A 22,949-nucleotide genomic window follows, 5' to 3' on the forward strand; every position below is an offset into this window, starting at 1 on the left:
ACTTATACTGACTACAATTTATGATGTATTAATAAACACAACTAGTATTAATTTGTGCTGTTCCTGGAGTTCAACTTTAAAAGGCCAGTGTACCTTTCAGAGCAATTTTCCTTTAATCAATTTTGCCAACCCATGAGGGCAACCTACCAGCTCAAATATTTACTTTTCTGTTTGATCCAGTGACCGTTGTGTGCCCATCTCTGCACAACTTTTTAGTGTTCATGTCCCTGCCCCTTCCCACCTTTTGGCACCTCACATGTATAGTTTACCCATATGAATAAATGAGTACCACTTACTAATGGGAATAAATGGGGTTGCTGCATGCATGTACACCAAGAGTAAGACGCTGAGGGGACATTTTTTGCTTGAAGGGCTATGCAGCAATCGGCAGGGCCACACAGTGAATATCGCCAGATGGAGGAAAGAATTTGAATGTGTGCTGCAGTAAAAGTGGTGGGGGAATTGATTAAAGGACGGTTGTATCAAAGGTATAATTTGTTCTTAAACCCTCATAATTTGAATGTGTAATACTTTGCTAGGTTTGAAGATTTTTTTTTTTTTTAATGCTTTCTTTGTTTCTGCAGTCCTTTCTACGATGTATTCCTGGAGTTGGCATTTACTTTAGTACCCTCTATTTCCTGAAACAACAACTTTTCTCAGTCAAGGAGATCAGCCCTCTGGAATCAGTTTTTTTGGGAGCAGGATCCAGAACAGTGGCAGGAGTTTGCATGTTACCCTTCACTGTCATAAAGACTCGTTTTGAGGTGAGTTGCACTAATTGATTTTAAGATTAAAACAGAAAATTTTACTGATTTGTGAGGGTTCTTTATCATTTGGACGTGAATGTGTAATGACTGCAAACCCTTAATTTTGATTTTAAACTTTTTTTTTTTTTTCCCCAGAGGGGTAATTTACAGGTTAGTAATCTCATTTTCAGGAAACACAATTAATTGTCCCCACCCTTCCCCTTGACCCTCAGTATTGATGTGTTTCTCCCTACACAGCAGAACGTTTGTTATTTTCACTGACCAGAAGTCCAGGGAGAGTTGGATGGTACCCCTGTGAGGCAGGCAAAGGGAGGCCAGAGAGGGATGAACTATCCTGCAGGCCAAGTGTCTCTCACGGGTTGCCCTGGATGTACAGCGGCGATTTAGACACAGGGGAGTGTGTTCCGCCACTGCTGCAGACTGTATAGTCAGTGTCTGTCTCTCTCTCTCTCTCTCTCTCTCTCTCTCTCTCTCTCTCTCTCTCTCTCAGGGAGGGAGAGGCTGTCTGCTAGCCACCCCTGTCTGTCTGTCATGTCCATGTCCTTCCATTCTTTTGGGAAAGTTTTTGGGTTCCTGGAGAGGTATGTGTGGGACACATGGCTTAACTTGGCAGCCTTCCAGGAAGGACAACACCATGGGTGAAATTGGCCGCTATCCTCCTCTTGTGACTCTTCGGATGATATTCTGGAAGGAATTCTGGCTGCAGAGACTTCAGAGGCCAGTTCCTTACATTTAAGCATACCAGAGGCACTCCCTGGGCCTGCAAACTGATAGGGTTAGAGGATATAATTTAAGTCATGTAGCATTGGAGGAAGGCTATGGAATCACCTTTCTTAGTACAAGAATTTACTTCTATGGGAAGAACCACAAAAAACTGCCATAAGGCAGAAATTCTGAAGTTACCCAGTGAAGTATGACCCAATGTATCAGAACTTACCAATCTGACCTGTATACCTAGTCTGGTATGTTATGGTTCTAGATGTGTCCTCTGTGCAGAACATGATGTAGCAAGCTGATATACAGTTGCAAGAAAAAGTATGTGAACCCCTTGGGATTACGTGGAGTTTTGCATGAATTGGGCATAAAATGTGCTCTGAACGTCATCTAAGTCACAACAATAGAAGAACACAGTCTGCTGAACATAATACTACACAAACATTAGATGTTGCCATGGTTTAATTGCACATAACATGTAAACATTCACAGTGCAGGGAGGAAAAAGTATGTGAGGCCCTAGCTTAATGACTTCTCCCAGAGCTAATTGGAGCCAGGAGTGAGCCAACCTTGACTCCAATCAGTGTGATGATATTGGATGTGTTGCTGACAGCTGTCCTGCCCTTAAAAAACACACACCTGTTTTGGGTTTACTGGTTTCAAGAAGCACTGTCTGATGTGAACCATGCCTCGCAGAAAAGAGCTCTCAGAAGACCTACGATCAAGAATTGTTGACTTGCATGAAGCTGGAAAGGGTTACCAAAGTATCTCCAAAAGCCTTGATGTTCATGTGTCCACGGTAAGACAGACTGTCTACAAATGGAGAAAGTTTAGCACTGTTGTTACTCTCCCTAGGCATGGTCGTCCTGTAAAAATGACTGCAAGAGCACAGCGCAGAATGCTGCATGAGGTAAAGAAGAATCCCAGAGTGTCAGCTAAAGACCTACAGAAATCTCTGGCACATGCTAACATTTTTGTTGACACATCTACAATAAGGAAATCATTAAACAAGAATGGAGTACATGGGAGGACACCACGGAGGAAGCCATTGCTGTCCAAAAAGAATATTGCAGCACGTTTGAAGTTTGCAAAAGAGCACCTGGATGTTCCACAGCACTACTGGCAAAATATACTGTGGACAGATGAAACCAAGATTGAGTTGTTTGGGAAGAACACACAACACTATGTGTGGAGAAAAAAAGGCACAGCACACCAACATCAAAACCTCATCCCCACTGTGAAACATGGCGGAGGGAGCATCATGGTTTGGGGCTGCTTTGCTGCCTCAGGACCTGGACGGATTGTTGTCATTGATGGGAAAATGAATTCCAGAGTTTATCAAGACATTTTGCAGGAAAACGTACGACCATCTGTCCGCCAACTGAAGCTCCGCAGAGGATGGGTGATGCAACAGGACAATGACCCAAAGCATACAAGTAATTCAACAAAACAATGGCTGCAACAGCACAGAATACGCCTTCTGGAGTGGCCCAGTCAGAGTCCTGACCTCAACCCGATTGAAATGCTATGGCATGACCTTCAGAGAGCGATTCACACCAGACATCCCAAGAATATTGCTACACTGAAACAGTTTTGTGAAGAGGAGTGGTCCAAAATGACTCCAGATCGTTGTGCAGGTCTGATCTGCAACTACAGGAAACGTTTGGTTGAGGTTATTGCTGCCAAAGGAGGGTCAACCAGTTATTAAGTCCAAAGGTTCACATACTTTTTCCTCCCTGCACTGTGAATGTTTACATGTTATGTGCAATTAAACCATGGCAACATCTAATGTTTGTGTAGTATTATGTTCAGCAGACTGTGTTCTTCTATTGTTGTGACTTAGATGACGTTCAGAGCACATTTTATGCCCAATTCATGCAAAACTCCACGTAATCCCAAGGGGTTCACATACTTTTTCTTGCAACTGTAATTGTCCGATTGCTGATACGGACTTTATCTCCGGAAACGGGGATCTGCTTAATTTAACATTCACCGGTACCAATAGGCACCTAATGGTGTTGGAATGGAATCAGGATTCAGACATCACACAGGACACTTGATATTTGTGGAATAGTTCCAGTCATTATGTACCAAGCTCCTTTCTGCCTAATTTATTTGTGTTCTACTGCAGGTGTTTAGGGAGCTTTGGTGGGTTTATATAGAGCACTTTCATTGCTGGCATACCAGCATTCATGTGTGAGGAAGCCATAGGTATGGGTGTGGTTGGGTACATACCTGTCCAGCCTTTTTTGAGCCCAAGTAGCTTACTTCAAATCTGTTACCCATATGTGTGTTGCCTTTTATGGGGGTAAAAAAAGGGAGATTCCACAAAGCGTGTCAGGGAGCCTTTCCTAAATCAGCATTAGGCAGGATCCTCTTTGCCCAAGTAGTGTCCTTGTTTCACAGAACAAGTTACTGCTTAGTCCTGTGAGGGATTCTAAGAAGTGGTTACAGGCAAGAAATTGCTAGATGGTTTAGACAGGGGACCTCTCTAACCTTCGAAATTCAGAGTTTCTTCTGGTTCCATCAGCTTTTGGAGTAAGAGCAAACTCTACTAGATCCGGCATCCAGGTGGAGAAGTCGGGACGTCAGTGGACAGATTGACAGATCAGCCATAGGATCCAGCCAAAATATCTTCATCGGATGTTTATATAGTGAAGGTACACTCAAAGCAGGACCTGGCGTTTGGCAGGAAGGTCCTGCAGGCAGTGGTCCCACACTATGGTTGGCTTGCGGATACTTGACTATCCTCTCAAGTGTGCCGTACTGGAAGGTGAGAGGAGACATACAACCGTTCCTTACTGATAAGTGTTTCTGCGAACCTTCCAGGATGGCAGGCCTACTTCCCACCCTATTAAGGGGGGAGAAAAGTAGTAAGTGGTGAGTACCTAGGTAGAGTTATTCCCCTTGTGGACTGGTTTGGGAGTTGCTTTATTGCAAACAGAATCAAGGGGAAGGGTAGGGACTTTTAACAACTGTCAATTGATTGTGTTTCCTGTAGAGAGGAACCTCTCATATCTGAGGTGTGCCATCCTGGAAGGTACGCAGAAATACCGTTATCAGTAACTAACGGTTGTATTTTGTGGTTTGAAGCAGATACCATTAGTGATGAATCAATCAAACTACCCAAAGCAGGCTTTGAAAGAGTGGGCTGATTTGCTAGGTGTGATTTGATATGCCCAAACCAATATTTTCAGCGATTTGTGCTGACTTGCCAGATGTTGCTATGAACATAGTTTTCGCAATTTTTGCTCAAATTATTTTTGCCCTCGTGTTGCTGACACAGTTTCAAGTCTCTTCCTTGTGCTCACACCCTTTGGCCCCTTGAACTAGGGAGTCATAATTTACTAATTTTTACTCAGGAACTTGTGACGCCCATGTGCAAGGAGCCACAATACTGGCAATGAAGAAAATGTTACTCATCTATATGCTTATACACCTTTACTCCATCTTACTCAGGTCATTAGACACCGTTTTCAGCCCCTTGCACATGGGCATCACAAGTTCCTGAGTAAAAATTAGTAAATTATGACTCTCGTGTGCAAGGGGCCTAAACAAGTAAATGCAAATAAATGACTGCACTCAAATGAAAAATGTTCTATTTTTGTTTTACTGCTGTGTACTCAACTCTGTATTGCTGATCTTTACCCAATTGTGTGCAATGTCCCATAGACAACAATGCATCTAATTTCAGTGCAACAAGCCTTAAAGCAGCCAGAAAGCAGGTATTTTAAAAGTGTTGAAGGGTGACCAGTAAAAGTTGTTTCTACACAAAAATCTGAAACCCATTATTTTCTTTATAGTTACTGTTGTGGAGTGTCACAGAATTTGACAGTTAAAAATTGTTGCCTTTTAATTTCTATGCAGGAACGGCCTTATTTGCAGCACTAAATTGATGCAAAACTGTAGCAGCATCCCTCTTTATTTATTTGTCAGTGTATAGAATTATAGAAGCAGTTTGTTGCATACAAGTGCAACTTGCCTAAAATTAATCTGCAGTACTGTTCTAAAAGTTCCTACAAGTTAGTTTTGCATTTTGCTGTGGAAGCTAAAGAAACATTTTAATGGCTCTTGTGCAGACACTTTCCTCTCCTTGTGATGGTGCTTTACATAGTTAGGATACTACCTCTTAACATAAGGAATGCGTGGACAGCCTTATACAGGTAGTGACTGAGACTCTTAAGGTCACTTAAGATATATTATACACCTGCGCTGGGATGAATGTTCATATGCACAAGAGCTCTTACAATCTCAGCCCTGGTTCACACTGATGCGGTGTGGAATTCGCACAGTTTTCAGGTCACCAAGCTTTTCATTCAAACCAGGTTGCCCTACTCTGGAAGGACAGATGGATTCTTCATTTTGGAACTCACTGCCTATTTGTACCAAACCTCAATGCTTCTTAGGCTTTGCAATAGGGGGACAGCACTTCCGGTTTCTCTCACTAACCTTTAGGTTGGCCATGGCACCTGTCACTATATTAAGTTATAGAGTACCACAACTTATTGGTTAAGGCAGAGTGATAGCAGCTGTTAGGATAGGGACTTATTCATATTAAGCGCAGGAGGATATTCCCATTTTTTACCTGTCACTATATTATCATTAAGGGGTAGCACCCCCAATACTTTATTACAGCTTGCAGATTTCTCTATGTTCCTTCTGAAACTTAAGATGGATCATAAGTCTTCACTATTATTATTATTATACAGTATTTATATAGCGCCGAAAGGTTCGCTCAGCGCTGTACATTATAGTGGGGGACAGTACATGAGACAATACAGTAACAAAACAATATATGAGGGGTTCGAGGGCCCTGCTCTTTCGAGCTTACAATCTAGGAGGGAGGGGATAGTGGTACAGGGGGAAGTGGCTGTGGGGGGATGGAGTGGTAGGAGATCGGCTGTTAGTTTAAGGTGGGGTAGGCTTCCCTGAAGAGATGGGTTTTCAGGGTGCGCCTAAAGGTGAGGAAGGTAGGTGACAGTCTGATGGATTGGGGCAGTGAGTTCCAGAGGATGGGAGAAGTTCTGCAGTCGGGCGTGGGAGGAGGAGACCAGGGAGCTAGAAAGTAGGAGGTCTTGTGAGATTGTAAGTCTTCACTAGTTCTGATTCAAGGCTTAGAGTACCTGAACTTGACTGTGGGTACCAGTTCAGTGAGATTTTTTTTTTTTTCTTCTACGATAAACAGAAAAAACTCAAGCTACAGATTTGGTATAATTAGATGCAGGGAAGGTGCTTTTTGCAAATGCTTGCGGGCCCTGGGACTCAAGGAGGTTTCCTTTGCTCGGTTCCAGGAGATGCTTTGGCTCCATGAAACCTTAACTTGTTGCTCTTTGCACTGCAGAGGCCCCAAACTTTAGGAAGTCTGTCTTATGACCCTGTCTTATGCAGGCCATACATGGGTTGAATTCCAAACAAATTTTCTTTAGAAAATCGGAAATTTCATGCGTTTTGTAATCCGATGGTGCCACCATTGATTTTGAAATTCAACCAACCAAGCCTTCAGTTTCACTTCGTGTTGCTACAGAAAAGAATTTTCGTGGCCAAGAATTTTCTTTTCTTTCCAGGTCACATGTCATTTCTCTTTTCAATTACATTTCTTGCCCGATTCCATCATTGATTCAAAATTCGTTTGTTTTTCAAAATACTTCCAACATTCCCGATCACTCAAATTTGACGGTCTCACAGAAAGCAGCCTTTTCTGTGACACACTAATGGAGCAAAATTCGAACAAAATTTCTTGGAAAAGATTTTTTTAAAGACAATGCTTTTGGAATTTTAACCATGTATGGCCAGCTTTACAAAGTATTTTTTCTAAATGTCATTACCTTGGCCAGGGGGGTCTTGAAGCTGGTAGCCTGGTCAATCATGTAGCCTTTCGTCATCAAGGTTGGTTGGAGACCTAGAACCTCTTATTAGCTGCAAGGTTTTGTACACATTTTACATCAGAGGACATCAAACTTCCTTCATTTTGTCTCTAACCATCTCATCCAAAGGAGTATGCACACGCTGGATATGGTGAAGGTTGTTGGGTTTCATCTAACAGTCGCTGCTTCCTTTTGAAAGACCTATTTGCTTGTCATTCTGGAAGGTTTATGCAAGGGTTTATTGGCTTCTTATGTAGTTATTTCCTGATGAATTGGATTTGCTTGACCATTTTACAGGCTTCATCTCTGAAAGGAGATGGGATCATCTGTTTGGTCTGTTGTTCACTAAGTTTTTCACCATGTGGATGTTGCTTCATTGGTTGATGCTAGCTTTGGGCATAAGATCCTATGGGCAGCATTGTTATCCAGTCATATAAATAACTTTGGGCAATGCTTTGGTCCCTGGTTTGTTTTGCCTTTCCCACTTTTTGGAACAGCTTTTCAAAATCCCATCAGTTAAAGAAAAGTGACCTGTATACTACCCCCCCCCCCCTTAACATCCCAAATTAAAGCCCAGAAATTATGTTCTTGGCCAAAAATTAATAGGTTGTACTGTATGTATGGTTTCATATTGGCCTTTTTTCAACACCTGTCTACCTGTTTACATAAATGCACTCCAGTCATGGTTGAATGTTTCTCAAGACAAGTTTCCTGATGTTAATACCACTGGACTTTGCGATCTGTATTGTTAGGCCAGGTAACAAAGCAGGAGCGCAACTGGAAGACAGGGACAGGGCATTTTCAATCTATAGCAAAAAGTGTCTGAACAAGGACTGTCAGGACAAAATTGCCATTTTGTTATTTTAATAACTAGTTTTTAAAATCTAAAAAAAATTGTTAAATTATTTATAACAAGATTTAGTGCCTGGGTTTACATATATTCTTTAGTTTTGTACACATACAGACTGTTTAAACTATTATTGTAGAATATAAGGCCATGTTCACATCAGTGCGCTGTGAATGTATGCATGTTTTGCTCGAGATTTTAGGTGCAATCCCATTGACTTCTATTAGACTGTGCGTTTTTCTTAAATTGCAACATGCAGAACATTGATGCACGTTTCATGAAAATACGCAGTCTAATAGAAGGCAATGTTGTTGCACCTAAAACCTCATGCAAAATGTGCATATAATCGCACTGTGCCCAAACTGCAGCTCACTGATGTGAAACTGGCCTAATACTTTAACGTAAACTATTTAATTTAACCAATGTTGGCCATTTGGTTGTTCTTTAATAAATCTTCTTTATATTGGAATGGGAATCCAAGCTGAAGGCATACTGTGTATCCTGAAATCTGAGGAAAACTGTTCAGTGGAGCCTCCTTTTAGATAAATAATAGTTAAAGAAATGGCATTTAATGCATTTTACGCTAATATAGAACCTATCTACAATTTTCTCTACAGGCTTATCTATTTAAGGGCTGATTCTTCCTTTATTCGTTTGTTTGTTAAATTGTAGTTGAAAAACTATTATACACAAAATTGAAAAGTCTTCTCAAGGCATTCCAGATGTAAACATTAGATTTCGAACAAAATAGCTCTTTACAGTCCATCTCAGATGTTACTAGAAGCTCCACAAAACTATTAGCCATGATAATGTTAATTTGATTGTATTTAATTGACTATCTGCAAAGTTTGCAATTTCCTTAAAGATGTTGTCTATAGATCACGTAATGCTGGTCTGTAGGGTTCTGTCTATAATTTGATAATTGGTCTTAGATTCTTGAATGCATAGAATCCAATCGGCTTCCAGATTTTTTTGTGTAATCTAAATTGAACAAGCTGAAGTTTAGATGCTGATTGGCTACCATGCAGAGCTGCATCAGATTTTGCGCACTCCAGTTTTAGTAAATCAACCCCTTTGACTCTGTTTAACCTGGTCCAATAGGTGTCCATATTTTAACTGATTTAAAGCCCTGGTAAATGTATTGCTATTTTAAGGACTTCTGATTTGATATATTCATTTCATTGGTCAGTTTGGTGGGACTCTTTAGTCCCACAATATGATGGGAGTGTTATTTTAATAGTGCCTCAACAAGGCAGGGAAGAAGAGGCAAATATGATTTTCTGCTACATACAGTTGTGTTCAAAATAATAACATCACTAACCTGATCAATCACTGTTTTTGGTAGAAATTATATTTCTACATGGTAAATAATTTACTAGCAGGTGTAGTAGAGTAATAGAAATCCAACAGACCCAACAGTCATGACATGCTGATTCTGTGTAATTGAATCACTAATTGAAAGGGCCATGTTCAAAATAATAGCAGTGTGGAGTTCTATTAGTGAGGTCATTCATTCTTTGAAAAACAGGTGGCAATTATTGCCCTTCTTTAAGGAAGGAAGGCAGCAAATGTACATGCTGGTTACAGTGCATTTTTCTCTGAAATTCTGAGGAAAATGGGTCATTCCAGACATTGTTCAGAAGAACAGCGTACCTTGATTAAAAAGTTAATTGGAGAGGGGAAAACATATAAAGAAGTGCAAAACATGATAGGCTGCTCAGCTAAAATGCTTTAAAATGGCAACCAAACCCTGAAAAACGTGGAAGAAAGCGTAAAACTACCATTCGAATGGATAGAAGAATAGCCAAATTGGCAAGGACTCAGCCAACAATCAGCTCCAGGAAGATCAAAGAAGGTGTAAAGTTACCTTTGAGTACTGTTACAATTAGAAGACGCCTATGTGAAGCCAAGCTATCTGCAAGAAGCCCCCGCAAAGTCCCACTGTTGAAAAAAAGACGTGCTGAAGAGGTTACAATTTGCCAAAGAGCACATTGACTGGCCTAAAGAGAAATGGCGCAACATTTTGTGGACTGATGAAAGTAAGATTGTTCTTTTTGGGTCTAGTGGCCAGAGACAGTTTGTCAGACGACCCCCCAAACACTGAATTCAAGCCACAGTACACTGTGAAGACAGTGAAGCATGGTTGCGCAAGCTACATGATATGGGGATGTTTCTCATATTATGGTGTTGGGCCTATTTATCGCATACCAGGGATCATGGATCAGTTTGAATACATCAGAATACTTGAAGAGGTCATGCTGCCTTATGCTGAAGAGGAAATGCCCTTGAAATGGGTGTTCCAACAAGACAACCACCCCAAACACACCAGTAAACATATACCGTATTTTTCGCACCATAAGACGCACCTGACCATAAGACGCACCTGGTTTTTAGAGGAGAAAAATAGGAAAAGAAATATTCTGAACCAAATAGTGTAATAAAATATTTAATAAAGTATAACAGAATAATATTTGAACCATATAAACTGAACAGCAGTCCACAGTGGCATTAAGAACCATTATCACTGTCATAAACACATAAAGACAAAGGTTTGAGTACTCTAGTCTTCTGAAAACCCCAAGAACTCTTCTTCGCTAGAGTCAGAATTCATGAAGCTCATTTGGTCACAATCACTGACATCACTTTCTTCGCTGTCTTCGTATAAAATACAGTCTTCACTTCCATCTAAGGCATTGCTAATGCCACATTTTTGAACGACTGTACAACAATCTCTTCCTTCACTGAGTCCCATGATCTTTTCACCCATTCGCAAGCTTGAGTGATGGTGGGCCTCTTCATTCTTCCAGTGGGTGTCAAATCATGGTTACCATCAGCCATCCACTTGTTCCACTCTTCTCTCATAAAGACCTTAAATGGCTTGTTTATGGAGACATCAAGAGGTTGCAACTGGCTGGTAAGACCTCCGGGAATGACAGCTAGATGGGTCTTTACTTCCTTGAAGCACTTTTTGGTTGGTTCACTAATATGTGCTCTAAATTGGTCAAGCACTAATAGGGCAGGTTTTTGTCAGAAATCCTCCAGAATGTTTGGACCACACCTTTTCAACCCATATTTTCATGCCATTGTCATTCATCCATCCTTTTTCATGGACGTGTACCACAACACCTCTTGGAATGGCATCTTTTGGAAATGTTTTCCTTTTAAAAATCAGCATGGGTGGCAATTTGGTGCCATCGGCACAGCAGGACAACACAGCTGTATAATGCGTCTTCTCGTGCCCTGAAGTTTTCACTGTGATGGTTTTGGCACCCTTCAGGTCGACAGTCCTATTAGAAGGCACATCAGATGTTAGCGGAACTTCATCCATGTTCCCAATCTGGCCAATTTCAAAGCTGTTTTTCTTTCTGGCTTTGATAACAAAATTGTGAAAGGACAGAATTTTAGCCTCGTATTCTTTGGGCATTTTTTGGGCAATTCTGGTTTTGGTACGCATAGCAAGACCACATCTTCTCATGAATCTGTAGCACCATGATGGTGATCCTGTAAAGTCTTGAATGCCCCTCTCTTTAGCAATGCGTTTCGCTTCAAAAATTATCATTTTTGTTGAGACGGAGAAGCCATTATTGCGATGAAGCATGATCCATTCTTTCACGTCCACCTCCAACTCTGGCCACTTTGCAGCATGCCCACGGAAAGTGTGCTTGCTTTTGTCTTTTTGCAGCCGATCCTCCTGTTTCCTCCACTCTCTAATCAGTTTTTAAGTTGGAGGCGGCCCAAAATGCCTCTCCGCTGCTCTGTTTCCATGCTTTTTAGCATATTTGATAACCTCCAGTTTGTATGGAATTTTATAGGCTATTCTTTTCTGCTTCAGCATCTTTGTAGAATGAGGTACAGTAGTACGGTACAATATTTTTCTGCAAGAAATGAAGGAACTTTCAGTATACCATAATTTCTTCAATGATTACTATTGAACACTAACCATTTGCGTTTTCACTGAGCAATCACCATTTGCATTGTCACTGACCACTGACCATTTGCTTTGTCACTGCATACTGTATACGGTATTTTTCATACAGGTTTATGGTACCATATATGGGAGTATGGTTTATGGTACCGTATATCTGAAGTACCGTATATGGTACGGTACTTCAGATCACAAAAGTGACAATTGAAAGAAAAAGAGTGACAATTGAAAGGAAAAAAGGGACAGAGGGAAAACAGTTTTTTTTTATTGGGAACAGTTTATTGGGAAAATGTAGTGTAGTGTGTACCGACATTTTACCTCAGAAGCCGATGACTGGAGTGAGGGGCATGCGCACTGCTGTGTACTGTAACACCGCCTACTACATGCTATCCTCCAATAGCATACGGCGGTGACACAGCAGCAGCATCGCGCCTCCTGCACAGATCGGCTTCTCGAGGACAAGGTAAGGTGAGGGGGGATCCGCTGCCGCTCTGCCAATAACACTCCCTGAGAAGCCTGGACACGGGGCGGGGGAGGGATGATGCAGTCCCCAGAAAGCCTGGAAACGGAAGGTCCCGGGGGACCCGCTGCCGCTCTGCAACTTCTTCTATTCGCACCATAAGACGCAGGTACTTTTCCTCCCACTTTTTGGTGAAGAAAAAGTGCGTCTTATGGTCCGAAAAATACTGTATATCATCTTGGTTCCAGACCAACAAGATTGACGTTATGGAGTGGCCAGCCCAATCCCCGGATCTTAATCCAATAGAAAACTTGCGGGGGGACATCAAAAATGCAGTTTCTGAGGCAAAACCAAGAAATAGAGAAGAACTGTGGAATGTAGTCCAATCATCCTGGGCCGGAATACCTGTTCACAGGGGCCAGAAGTTGGTTGACTCCATGCAACACAGATGTACAGCAGTTCTCAGAAACAGTGCTTATACAACTAAATATTAAGTGATTCAAAGGAAAGCAAAATCTTCAAACATTTTTCAGTTTATATAGTGAATGTTTTGAGTTTGTAAAGAAGAATACAAACACTGCTATTTTTTTGAACAGTCTAATATTCACTTTTCTTCAATTTTTTTAGAGGAACAACACATTTGATATTTTTCTTCATGTTTTTTGATTTGGAATAGAATGTGTAGTGTTCCCAATGCATTTGTGTGTATGGAAATAAAAGCTATTAGAAGGATTTTGAGCTTTATTCATTTTTTTCAACACACTATTATTTTGAACACAACTGTAAGTATGGGACTTGTAAGACCTTCATCTTTTAACTTGTGTCTAGTCAATAATATGCTAAAAATGTATTATTCATGTCAGATCACCTACTGATTGGTCAGCCTCTATAGTTGAAGGATAAGTTCACTTTTTTGGGAAAAAATAATAAATGTACTTATTTTTTGCAGGAAAAAAATGTGCATTTAATATTTTTTCCCTAAGGAGCCTGAAAAGCATTGCACCTGTGATCAGTGGATCGGGGTGCAATGCCACACTCCTTCAGACAAGCCCTGCAACTTTCAGCTTGCACCTTCATACGGGTTGGGTGTTTACAAGCTGCAAGGCTTGTGAATGGACTATGAGGTGGCTCATCATTAACCCAAACACCAGCCTTTTGCTGTCCAATGCTGTGAACCTCTTTAGGCACCACAAGTTTTGGACGTTTGACTGCAAAGTTTCAGCAAGTGGTGTAACTTATTTTTTGCTTTTTTTTGTAGATGATAGAGACATAGGGGTTGATTTTACTAAAGGCAAATAGTCTGTGCACTGCAAGTGCAGGTGCTGTAGATCTGAGGGGAAGCTCTGAAATGAGAGTAAGCTCTGCTGATTTTTATCATCCGATCATGTGCAAGCAAACATGCAGTTTTTTTTATTTTCCTTGCATGTGATTGGGTATTCTTTGCAAAGTCAAACTTTACCTCATTTACTACGTTCAGGAGCAAGGCTCTTGCAGTGCACAGTATATTTCCCTTTTAGAAAATCAACCCTCTAGTGAATCAGTCTTGGAAAATAACTCTCAAGGAACCCTCCAAGACTGCAATGAATCAATATTGGCATAGAACTCCCTTATTTCCAGTTGCCAAGCTGGAGGGTTCCTGGGAAAAGTAGTTACCAGAAAATCTGCTTATTTTTGTAAGCTTGACTATGATATAGATAGATATAGATATATATATATATATATAGAGATATATATATATATATATATATATATATATATATATATATATATATATATATATATATATATATATATATATATATGGTAAGATTTTATTAGTTAAGGGGCTACATATACCATTACCTGTTTTGTTGCTCTGGTATTAATATCCAGTTGCAGTTTGAATTTGTTACTTTCAAAATGCTAAATAGTTTCTCTTTACTGTCTTTCAGAGTGGTAACTACAGCTATAAAAGTGTATTTGGTGCCATGGGGAGCATATACAGGACTGAAGGTGCTCGCGGCCTGTATAGTGGTCTTACTGCCACACTGCTCAGAGATGCTCCTTTTTCAGGCATCTATCTGATGTTTTACACACAAGCCAAAAGATTTGCTTTTCAGAGTAAGTTTTAGAAACCAATCGTTCCTTTTTCTAAAATGTATTAACTTTTTTTTCTTGTTAAAGTGGTTGTAAACCTCAAACATGAAATATAAGCAAATCATGTCACTCTTTAAGCTGCATTCTCATTTGAGCGTTTTGAAGCTCCAAAAAAAAGCTCAAACTTAAAAAATCAATTGTTCTCTATGTTGCCTGTTCGCGTGATCAAGTGTTTTTTGTTTTGTTTTTTTGGTTTCCTTTTTAGTTTAAGTTTGAGCTTTTTTGAAGCTTCGAGCTTCAAGCTACAAAACGCTCAAGTGTGAATGCAGTCTTAGTGTGTACTAGTCTCGGTCCAGAGCACTAAGTGTCATTTCTGCCCGCTGCCTTGTTCTTTTGCAATAAGCATGAGTCACTTTTGATAAATTTTCCTGACACCAAGAGAAAAATGGTGACAGGGTACTGTGTGAAGGGAGCCATGTCCTTTTCCTCCAATGGGCGCTCAGAGCTCTTCTTACTGATATAACTTCAGTTCCCCGCCCCTGCTTTTCAAAGCTTACAGATCCTGTGTAAATTCAGCACTTTGGATGTGGGGGACAGATGGCTGCAGGTAATCAGGTACAATTTATGTAGGAGGATTTGTTTCATCTTTGCGATCACCGGAGACCACTCTTCACTGGGTATATGTAAAGGTTTACAACCACTTTTAATTACATTTTTTGTTTGATTTGTTTTGATAAATAGTGTTTCTCAATTGTTCAGTAAGTGACTCGCTCTGCAAATTCTGTAACCTGTGGTTATGCTGCTATCTACAGGAGTTTTCATACGCTAATTTGAAACCTAAAAAGTGGCCTCCCTCCTAGTGGTTATAATCCCAACTCTTCTGTCAAGCCTCAGTTTAGCTTGGTGTCCAGCTTTGCTGAATGAAGTGGAATTTCTTCAGTGAATCAGCTTCTGGTAGTTTCATTATTATTAAAGCGGAACTAAGCCTCCTATCCTTTTTCAGTCCAGGAAGCTACCATCTTAGAGTCTGCGACTTCAACTGCCATGATGCTTCACGTGTGATCAATTAGGAACCCAGCCATTTGATTGTTTGCTAGTTTGGTTGAGAGAACAAGTAAATGTGACAATTGGCATTCCCGGTGTGTGGTGTCTCTCATCCCCTCATGCTTCACTGCTTTCTGGCGCAAACACAAGACAGCCTGCACCCTTCCTTACATTGCTGTGAGACACCTGATTCTCTACCAGCAGAGTACCCTGAGCAGCGCTATACAGTAAGTGGTTACAAGGTTTTGTGGATTTTTTTTAAACTATTAAATTGATGGGTTTAGTTCCGCTTTAATATTCATGGTTTGTATAGAGACAAGTGTTTATACAATACTTTACAAAAAAAGCCTAGGTATTTGAAATCCAGGAAGTCTCTCCAATCAGCCACAAAGTTACTTCCTGGTTGTTTGAAAATTGGATATTTTACTGTGTAGCTCCTGCATCTCACCTCACCAATATTCATGAACAGTGCTTCAAGTACATGAGGTCTGCATTGAGTGTCATGGCAGATCACCAAGTTAGTGTTATGCACTGCAGGTGTCCTTTCCAGGATCCAGAGCCACTGGTCTCAGACTCTGAAGGTTTAACTTTTAGGTGAATAGACAGTTTCATTTTGTTGTGGTGTGTTTTTGCTTGTTCTATGTAGATGTTGTCATTGCCTGTATTTTTATTGAATTTTATGTTTAGCCTCCAAAGTACTGTGAGCACCAAGCAGCCTTTGCCAAGACTTTTCATTCTGTGGTAGTACACTGATTATAGTAGGTCACTTGTACACCACCTTCATGCAGGCAAGACCTTGTTTTCATTATTCTAACTTTCTATGATTATAGGAGAGCAGATTATGAAGTCCATCCACCCCTCCTCCAATCACAAAAAAGCCTTGCATTCAGTGAAAATTAATACAAGGCTTTCTCTGAATGGAGAAGGTGTGCAGCATGCTATGATCAGTGTACCCACATGACAGGTGTCACCAAGTGGAGAGGAACTTCTATTTGCTGATTTTCCCTAGCTAAAAAAGATCCCAGGATCTTCTGATTCCAGGTGTCATTTTTCCTAGGTTCTGTGGTCAGGGAAGAAGCTAACGGAGCATGATCTGTGTTCTGTTAGCTTCAGTAGAGGGCAGACAAGATATCGGGTCTGTCTCATTAAAGCTATCCTGGTTTTTTTTTTTTTTTTTTTATTTTGTATTTTTACTGAAAATTTGCTCGATACACCATTGCACAAATATTAAAAAAAATTGCAGTTCAGGAAGGGACCACTTGACATTTTTAGCGTTTATGGGTAAATATGGGTGTAACATGGTGCCAAACCAACCTCCCCTATGATCACATGTGGGGTTTCTTCTCCTGGGTGACTGGTGCAGAGGAAGTTTGTGTGTGTGTACCTTCCTGAACACCATTCATTCACAGTGAATGTATAAACTATAAGTCAATCTGTCATTGCAGTAGATGGACATGTTGCTATTAATGGAACACAAGTGCAGTGATTACCATGCTTGTAGTCCATTGACACATCTTCTGGGTCTCTAAAAGTTCATACAAGTTCGTACCTTGGTAGAAAGAGGAAGAGACTTGTGCATTGCACCTGGGAACCTCTGAGCAGTTACAATGCTTTGCAGGCTTATTTGTGAAAAATAATAAATGCACATTATATTTTTGCAAAATGTAGACTTAGGCATTAGAAGCAGTCTGCCCTCAATGCAGGTCCGTTCTTGGATCCTCTTTCCTTTTCTTGACAGGAAATGTATCATTTTTAATTTATTTAATTATGTTTAATGCTACATATAATCAACCGTTCTATATCCACTTCAGCCTCTGAAGGTTTTCTTCCTAACCAGACCATTTTTCCCAAGTCATCTTCCAGGACATCTTACAAGAGAGAGAGTTGGGTTCCTCTTCCCGTCAGGAAACACCTGATCCACTCTTTCCACTATAAGTATCTTCTCCATTCCTGGGTCCTCAGTTTCAGTGTTTTTTTTTTCAAGTCTGGTGGGGTACAGGGGCCTCCTGGAGTGGGTGCCCACCTACCAGGGAAGGTAGGGACCTTGCGGGCAGACTGCATCCAGGTAAATCCCTAGGAATTCCCTTTTGTGGCAAGACTAGGGGGGGCACCCTTCTCTTGTATAGCTCCAGGCAGGCACACCAGGGGTGTTGGTGGCCTGCACACTGAACCTTTGGGGGCCGGGGGGCCTCAACCCTGTAGGTGCTTCTTACCTTGGCTGGAGCTGGATGCCAGCTTGCCGGTCGGCACCATCATGGCAGTGGTATCACTACGGAGCACGTGTTGCCGGCCTACATGTCACTTCCGGGCATGCATGGGCTCCGGCAACAAGGAAGCGTTCACCACCAGATAGGAAGAGGCGGACCGGACACCAGCCCATGCCACAGCTGCTCAACATCCACGGCAGCTGTGAGGGGAGGTCAGCTCCACTGGACCAGGGGAGAGGGTGGGGCCCCACTACCCCACATGAAAAGTCGCCACTGAGGGCGGCAGTGAACTGCAATGGAGACAGATCTGTCAGAGCAGGGGGAGGCCAGCACCAAGGTAGGAGCCATACGGCTGACTAAATGCTCTTATGCTGTTACAGCATGCTTGTTTTTTCTCCTCGTTTCACACTGCAGTAGTCACACCTTCCGGGGGTTCTTTTTTCTTTTTAACATGGCACTCCTAGGTGGCAAATGCAAGAGTAACCCGGTTTACTAGGGGATTCTATGCCTTTATTTCTCCTGTAAGGCGGCCTCTCTGGAGGAAGAAAGGGAGGAGAAAGCAGGCCCAGCGGGGGTGAAAAAAAAAACAAAATTGTGCAACCTGCAAGAAGAAACTGTCAAGCTCATAGAGAAAGCAACTTTGCCAGGAGTGCATCGACAAGCTTCTTAAAAAAGAATCTGGGTCCCTATTTAAAGATTCCCTGTATTCTATGACAAATAGAATACAGGAAACTTCAGGAAGCAAATGCACGAGCCCGTGCCAGACAAACCACAGCCAGGCACGTCTGGAGGCTACGCACAAGCCAAAAAGAAAAGACCAGACCCCATACCCGTGGACCCAGACGAAGAATATTACAACTCCGTGGAGTTGGAAAAGGGAGAAATCGGGAACCGGATCACAGGGCTCAAAGATTCAAAGCCTCCTAAAAGTAATCTGACACTCTAGACCTAAAAGAAGAACCGCAAGATCTCTCATTGCATGACCAGCTGTACGCAGAACTCCAGAAGATGGGAGGTTGCACATTTCCAGTTCATGCCACCTTATGGGACACCCATTAAAAGAGATTGGGAAGTACCAGAAAAAAAAGCATTCTTTACCAAAAATTTGAAGGATATTTCCTTTTGAGGAGGATACCTCAATCTGGGAAGCTTGCCCAAAACTGGACGCTCCCTTGAGAAAGTCTTCAGAAACACGGGCCTGTCATTTGAAAATGGAGGATCACTAAAGGACCCGATGGAGAGCCGATACTTTCCTCAGGAGAGCTTGTGAAGCATCCATGTTAAATTTTAAACCGGCGATGGCAACCACCTGCGTTGCACGCACACTGGACATGTTTCTAGGCCAGCTTCAGTCCCACCTAGAACAAGGCACACCAGCGGAGGAGATCTACAGCACCGGAAGTGATTTGGTAAAGGCAGTAGCTTACATAGCAGATGCATCGGCTGAGACTATTTAAATATACGGCCAGGTCTACCGGCCTTATTAATTCAGCAAGGAAGGAAGTTTGGCTAAAGTCGTGGCAGGGGGACACGCATCCAATTCCAGATTGTGCGGCCTGCCCTTTGAGGGGACACTCCTCTTTTGGCTCCAAATAAACCCTGGTGCTCAAAAGAGCGGCCAATAAGAAAAAGGGATTTCCTATCCCCAACAGGCAAACAGGAAGGAGGTTTTTTTCATCCCTACAAGCAGCGCGCAACTAGAGATGCAAAACCCCAAGGCCAAAAGAAAAACTGGCCTGGCAAGAAAGGAAGAGACAAAGGAGGGTTCCTATTCAACCCCAACCAAGACAAACCCAAAAGTCAGCCCAAATGACTGCCAGATGGGAGGAAAGCTGGGACACTTCCACACGCAATGGCTACAGACCACCCAGAATGCATTTATACTGGACATAATCCAGAACGGTTACAAGACAGAGTTATGTCACCTTTCCCCTCGCAGGTTCTTTGCGACCCTCCCCTCCTACCAAAGGAAAAGGCAGACGTGCTAGTAAACCTTCTGAGGGAGATGCTCCAACAGAAGGTGATATGTGTACTTGGAGAAGAGAGGGATTCTACCCCCATTTTTTTTCCTGAGGATGAAACAGTCAGGGAAATACCGAATGATCCTGAACATGAATAAAGTGAATGAATACGTAAAATTCCAAAAGTTCCAGATGGAAACTATCTATATAGACAGATATGATTTACCCTGCCGTGTTCATGGCATCCATAGATTTAAAAGATGCTTACCTTCATATCCAGATAAGAGAAACCTCAAGGAGATTTTTGAGGTTTGTGCTAAAAGGGCCCAAGAAGACCATCTTGTTCCAGTTCGATGCTCTCCCCTTCAGCCTATCTTCAAGCCCAAAGATATTCACAAAGGTCTTAGCGGAGGCACTACAAAGTCTCAGACTGGAGGGGATAAACATCATCCCCTACTTAGATGATCTCCTCCTATTCGCAGACTCAAAGGAAGTATTAGAAAGTTAGATATTGCATACGATATCTTTCTTGACAGGCCTTGGTTGGCTAATCAACTCAGAAAAATTCCAATTAGTACCTTCCAACAGAATTACATATTTGGTATACATCCTGGATTCAACGAACTCCCAGCTATACCTAACTGGAGAAAAAATTCTCAAACTCCAACAAGACACAGGACGTTTCAAAGAAGCGTCAGACTGTACAATCAGGAACACAATGAAGCTGATCAGTAGGATGACTGCAGCCATACCAGGGGTACAGTGGGCATGATTACACTCAAAAGTAATACAAAACCATGTGCTCTCCCTCTGGGATGGCCACCAAATCTCCCTGGACTCCAGGATTCCGCTAACACAAAAAGAGAAATCGTCACTTACCTGGTGGAACAACTCCCGGACCTTGGAACAGAGAAGGAAATGGAAACCGTTTCCAACGGATGTGAGCACCTGGAGCTGGGGAGCTCATATGGAGGAATGCCTGGCCCAATGCAAATAGTATCCAGAGACAGCAAGAAGCACCTCAAACATTTGAGAACTGATGGAGGTCTTCAAGGCGCTCAAGTGCTTCAAGGAAAAGGTAAATAGAAAAGCAGTTCAAGTCCTGTTGGACAACATAACAATGATTGCCTACCTAAACAGGCAATGAGGTACAAGATCACCAAACCTGATGCGGCTAGCTTTGACTCTTTTAGCTTGGGCGGAAGAAAACGTAATCAATTACAGAGGTTCATCTGAAGGGGCACCTGAACTTGCTGGCAGACAAGCTAAGTCAAGAAGAAATCAATCAGTCCAAGTGGTGCCTCTTGAGTCTTACAGAAAATACAGTTATCTCACACCAAGGTCATCCTAATAGCTCCATTCTGGCCGAAGAGGTCATGGTTTTCCCTAGTGAAGAAATAAGTATGACAGATCCCTGGATAATGCCACCCAGGGCAGACCTCCTAGTACAGGGGGAGGTACTTCACCCGCACCCAAAGAAACTGGCACTAGCGCCATGGCTTCTGAAAGACAGACTAACCAGGAAAGGTCTGTCAGAAAAGGTAATCACTACTATTGTAAGCGGAAGGAAAAACTCCACTAATGCCATTTATGACCAAATCTGGAAAAGATTTTGACTTCTGGAAATCAGAAAACAGCGGTCCGGACACACCTATCATGAACACAGTGCTGGAATTCCTTCAAGAGGGAGCAGATAAGAACCTTTCAGTTAGCATACTGAAAGTTCAAGTGGCGGCTCTATCCAACTTTCTGGAACAAAAATTAGCAGAAGATCCTCTGGTGATCAGATTTCTAAGAGCTTTCTCCAGACGGAGAAACCCTTGGAAGCCCAGTTTCCCCTTTTGGTACCTAGGCACAGTTTTAAGAAGCCTTCAGCAAGAACCTTTTGAGCCTGTAGAAGAATGCACCCTCAAGCATTTAACTCTCAAAACCATCCTTTTTAGTGGTAGTTTCGGCACGCGGAGTCAGCGAATTACAGGTGCAATCAGTCGTGGAACCCAACTGCACGATTATTTTGTATAAGATTATCCTAAATACAGACCCAGCGTTCCTGCCTAAAGAGGCATCTCACTTTCATAGGACAGAAGACATTGTGATACCATCCTTCTGCGGGAACCTGAGCTGCACCAAAGCGAAACACAGCAAAATTGACGTAAGAAGGTGCCTGATCACTTATATCAAGCGCACAAAGGAGTGGAATATCTCAGCTAGCCTTTGTCTTGTTCAAAGGTCTCAAAAAGGGTTTCCAAGCCTCTAAAATTACTATAGCTTCCATTAGCCTTCATGCTCAGAAGGATATAAAGCTGCAGGCCTGACCCCACCACCTGGTCTCTAGGCACACTCAACGAGAGCCATGGCAGCTTTGTGGGCGGAAAAAGCTGTACACCGTGTTCCAAATGATTATGCAAATGACATTTTTCTCATTCACCTAAATAATTGATGTAAATAACAGCATAATTCTCATGTTATCAACTATTAAGAGTACAATTCAAATTTTATTGAACAGACCTAATAACAGTATTTTTTTTTAAATATAAACTTACAATGCACTGTTCCAAATTTTTACGCACAGTAAGTTTCAAAACACTTTATAGGTTGTAAAGAACTGAAAATTGTCATTTGATGTGTTTGCAGCATATTTACTGAAATCAAAAGCTATTTCAATCAAACTTTTAACAACATTTTAACTTTTTAAACATTTTAACAGGTCACGTTACATTGTAACATAGGACCCCTTATTTGATAGCAGCTTCACAAGTCTTGCATCCATTGAGCTTGTGAGTTTTTAGACAGTTTCTGCTTGAATTTGATTGCAAGATGTCAGAATAGCCTCCCAGAGCTGCTGTTTGGATGTAAATTGCCTCCCACCCTCAGAGATCTTTTGCTTGAGGATGCTCCAAAGGTTCTCAACAGGATTGAGGTCAGGGGAGGATGGAGGCCACACCATGACTTTCTCTCCTTTTATCCCCATAGCAGCTATTGATGCAGAGGTATTCTTTGCAGCATGAGATGGTGCATTGTCATGCATGAAGATGATTTTATTACGGAAAGCATAGTTCTTCCTTCTGTACCAGGGAAGAAAGT

The 22,949-nt window shown here is 41.8% G+C and overlaps 1 protein-coding gene across 1 annotated transcript in view; it reads left to right on the plus strand.

Moving 5' to 3' along the window:
• SLC25A38 (solute carrier family 25 member 38) overlaps positions 1-22,949 on the plus strand; it is a 74,942-nt gene that overhangs the window by 33,173 nt on the left and 18,820 nt on the right. Inside the window, exons 3-4 of the mRNA XM_089692608.1 lie at positions 585-764; positions 14,509-14,677. Of these exons, the coding sequence (XP_089548734.1) occupies positions 585-764; positions 14,509-14,677 (349 nt within the window). The remainder of the gene's footprint in view (positions 1-584; positions 765-14,508; positions 14,678-22,949) is intronic.

Source organism: Staurois parvus, unplaced genomic scaffold (genome assembly GCF_062004578.1).
Source record: "Staurois parvus isolate SC_StPar_1 unplaced genomic scaffold, SC_StPar_1.0 ptg000597l, whole genome shotgun sequence".
Lineage (NCBI taxonomy): Eukaryota > Metazoa > Chordata > Amphibia > Anura > Ranidae > Staurois > Staurois parvus.